Here is a 965-nt window from a genome sequence, read left to right as displayed (position 1 = left end):
ACTCGAAATCCAATACATCATTTTGGCAGGTAGTGAACTTTCATATGAAGAAGTATATCAATGTAAGCAAGTATTTCATAATGAAAAGTGGTATCAGGTGTCTACAAGAGTAAGCACACCCATCATATATATAATTATTATATTTAAAATACCTTCTTATAATTTCAGGTGTCAATGTGGCACATGCTCTTATATCAATATGGAAAAACCGGAAGAGTGTGTTTGCTGCATTGAGCTTGAGAGGGTGAGAGAGAAGAATGAGGGTCAAGCTGGGGATTGTATAACACAGCACCCAGCTTTCCAAACAGTCTGTCTGGACCCAGATATACTTGATGTAGCCTACAGCCACTACAAGCAGCATTATGGGCCGATGGACAAATCCCAAAATGAGTAAGTGAACAAATTAGTATTTACCCTCTGTCCTTTTCAACAAATAACAGTTTTATAATAAAAATGTCAAATGTGACAGTTGCTTGTTTTATGACCTGGTATTTCATTGCCTAATACATAATCACATGTTTTTATACAAATTATGCATCAACAAAATGTATCATTTAAGTATAACATTTTGATGCATTTTTATTATGATTATATTTCAGACGCCGCAGATATACAGCCTATCGTCAGTTTGTGCGCTGGATATGGGACTTCCTTGGTAAATACATCAGAGTACCGCTACCTGCATGTGTTGTCACACAAGTAAGAAAGAGATGTCCTTCACCAGAATTTACAGGTTTCCTGGATGTGGAGTCTGCTCCTTAATAAAAAGTAATAAAAGCAATAATCTCTTTATTTCACATGGGTCAAAATTAGGTCTATTATTTCAAAGTGAAATGGGATCAATCATCATCGTGTCTGGACACGGATTCTTCTGTAGTTGTTGCGTCTCATCTTCTCTGTCTGACATCCAGTAGTCTGAGTAGAGTGTCCATTACATGGCATCAAGGAAACAGTAGTATCAGGAC

At 36.8% G+C, this 965-nt stretch overlaps 1 protein-coding gene across 1 annotated transcript; it reads left to right on the top strand.

Annotated features, from left to right (window-relative positions):
* Positions 1-80: 80 nt before the first annotated feature.
* Positions 81-762, top strand: LOTGIDRAFT_172853 (hypothetical protein; the record flags this gene model as incomplete). The annotated part of the gene is made up of 3 exons (XM_009050035.1): positions 81-109; positions 169-390; positions 600-762. 3 exons carry the CDS (start codon positions 81-83, stop codon positions 760-762), a joined length of 414 nt encoding a protein of 137 aa, XP_009048283.1.
* Between the last annotated feature and the right edge of the window lie 203 nt (positions 763-965).

The sequence above is a fragment of the Lottia gigantea genome (assembly GCF_000327385.1).
Source record: "Lottia gigantea unplaced genomic scaffold LOTGIsca_143, whole genome shotgun sequence".
In the NCBI taxonomy this organism is placed as follows: domain Eukaryota; kingdom Metazoa; phylum Mollusca; class Gastropoda; family Lottiidae; genus Lottia; species Lottia gigantea.
This window is presented reverse-complemented; position numbering and strand designations above follow the sequence as displayed.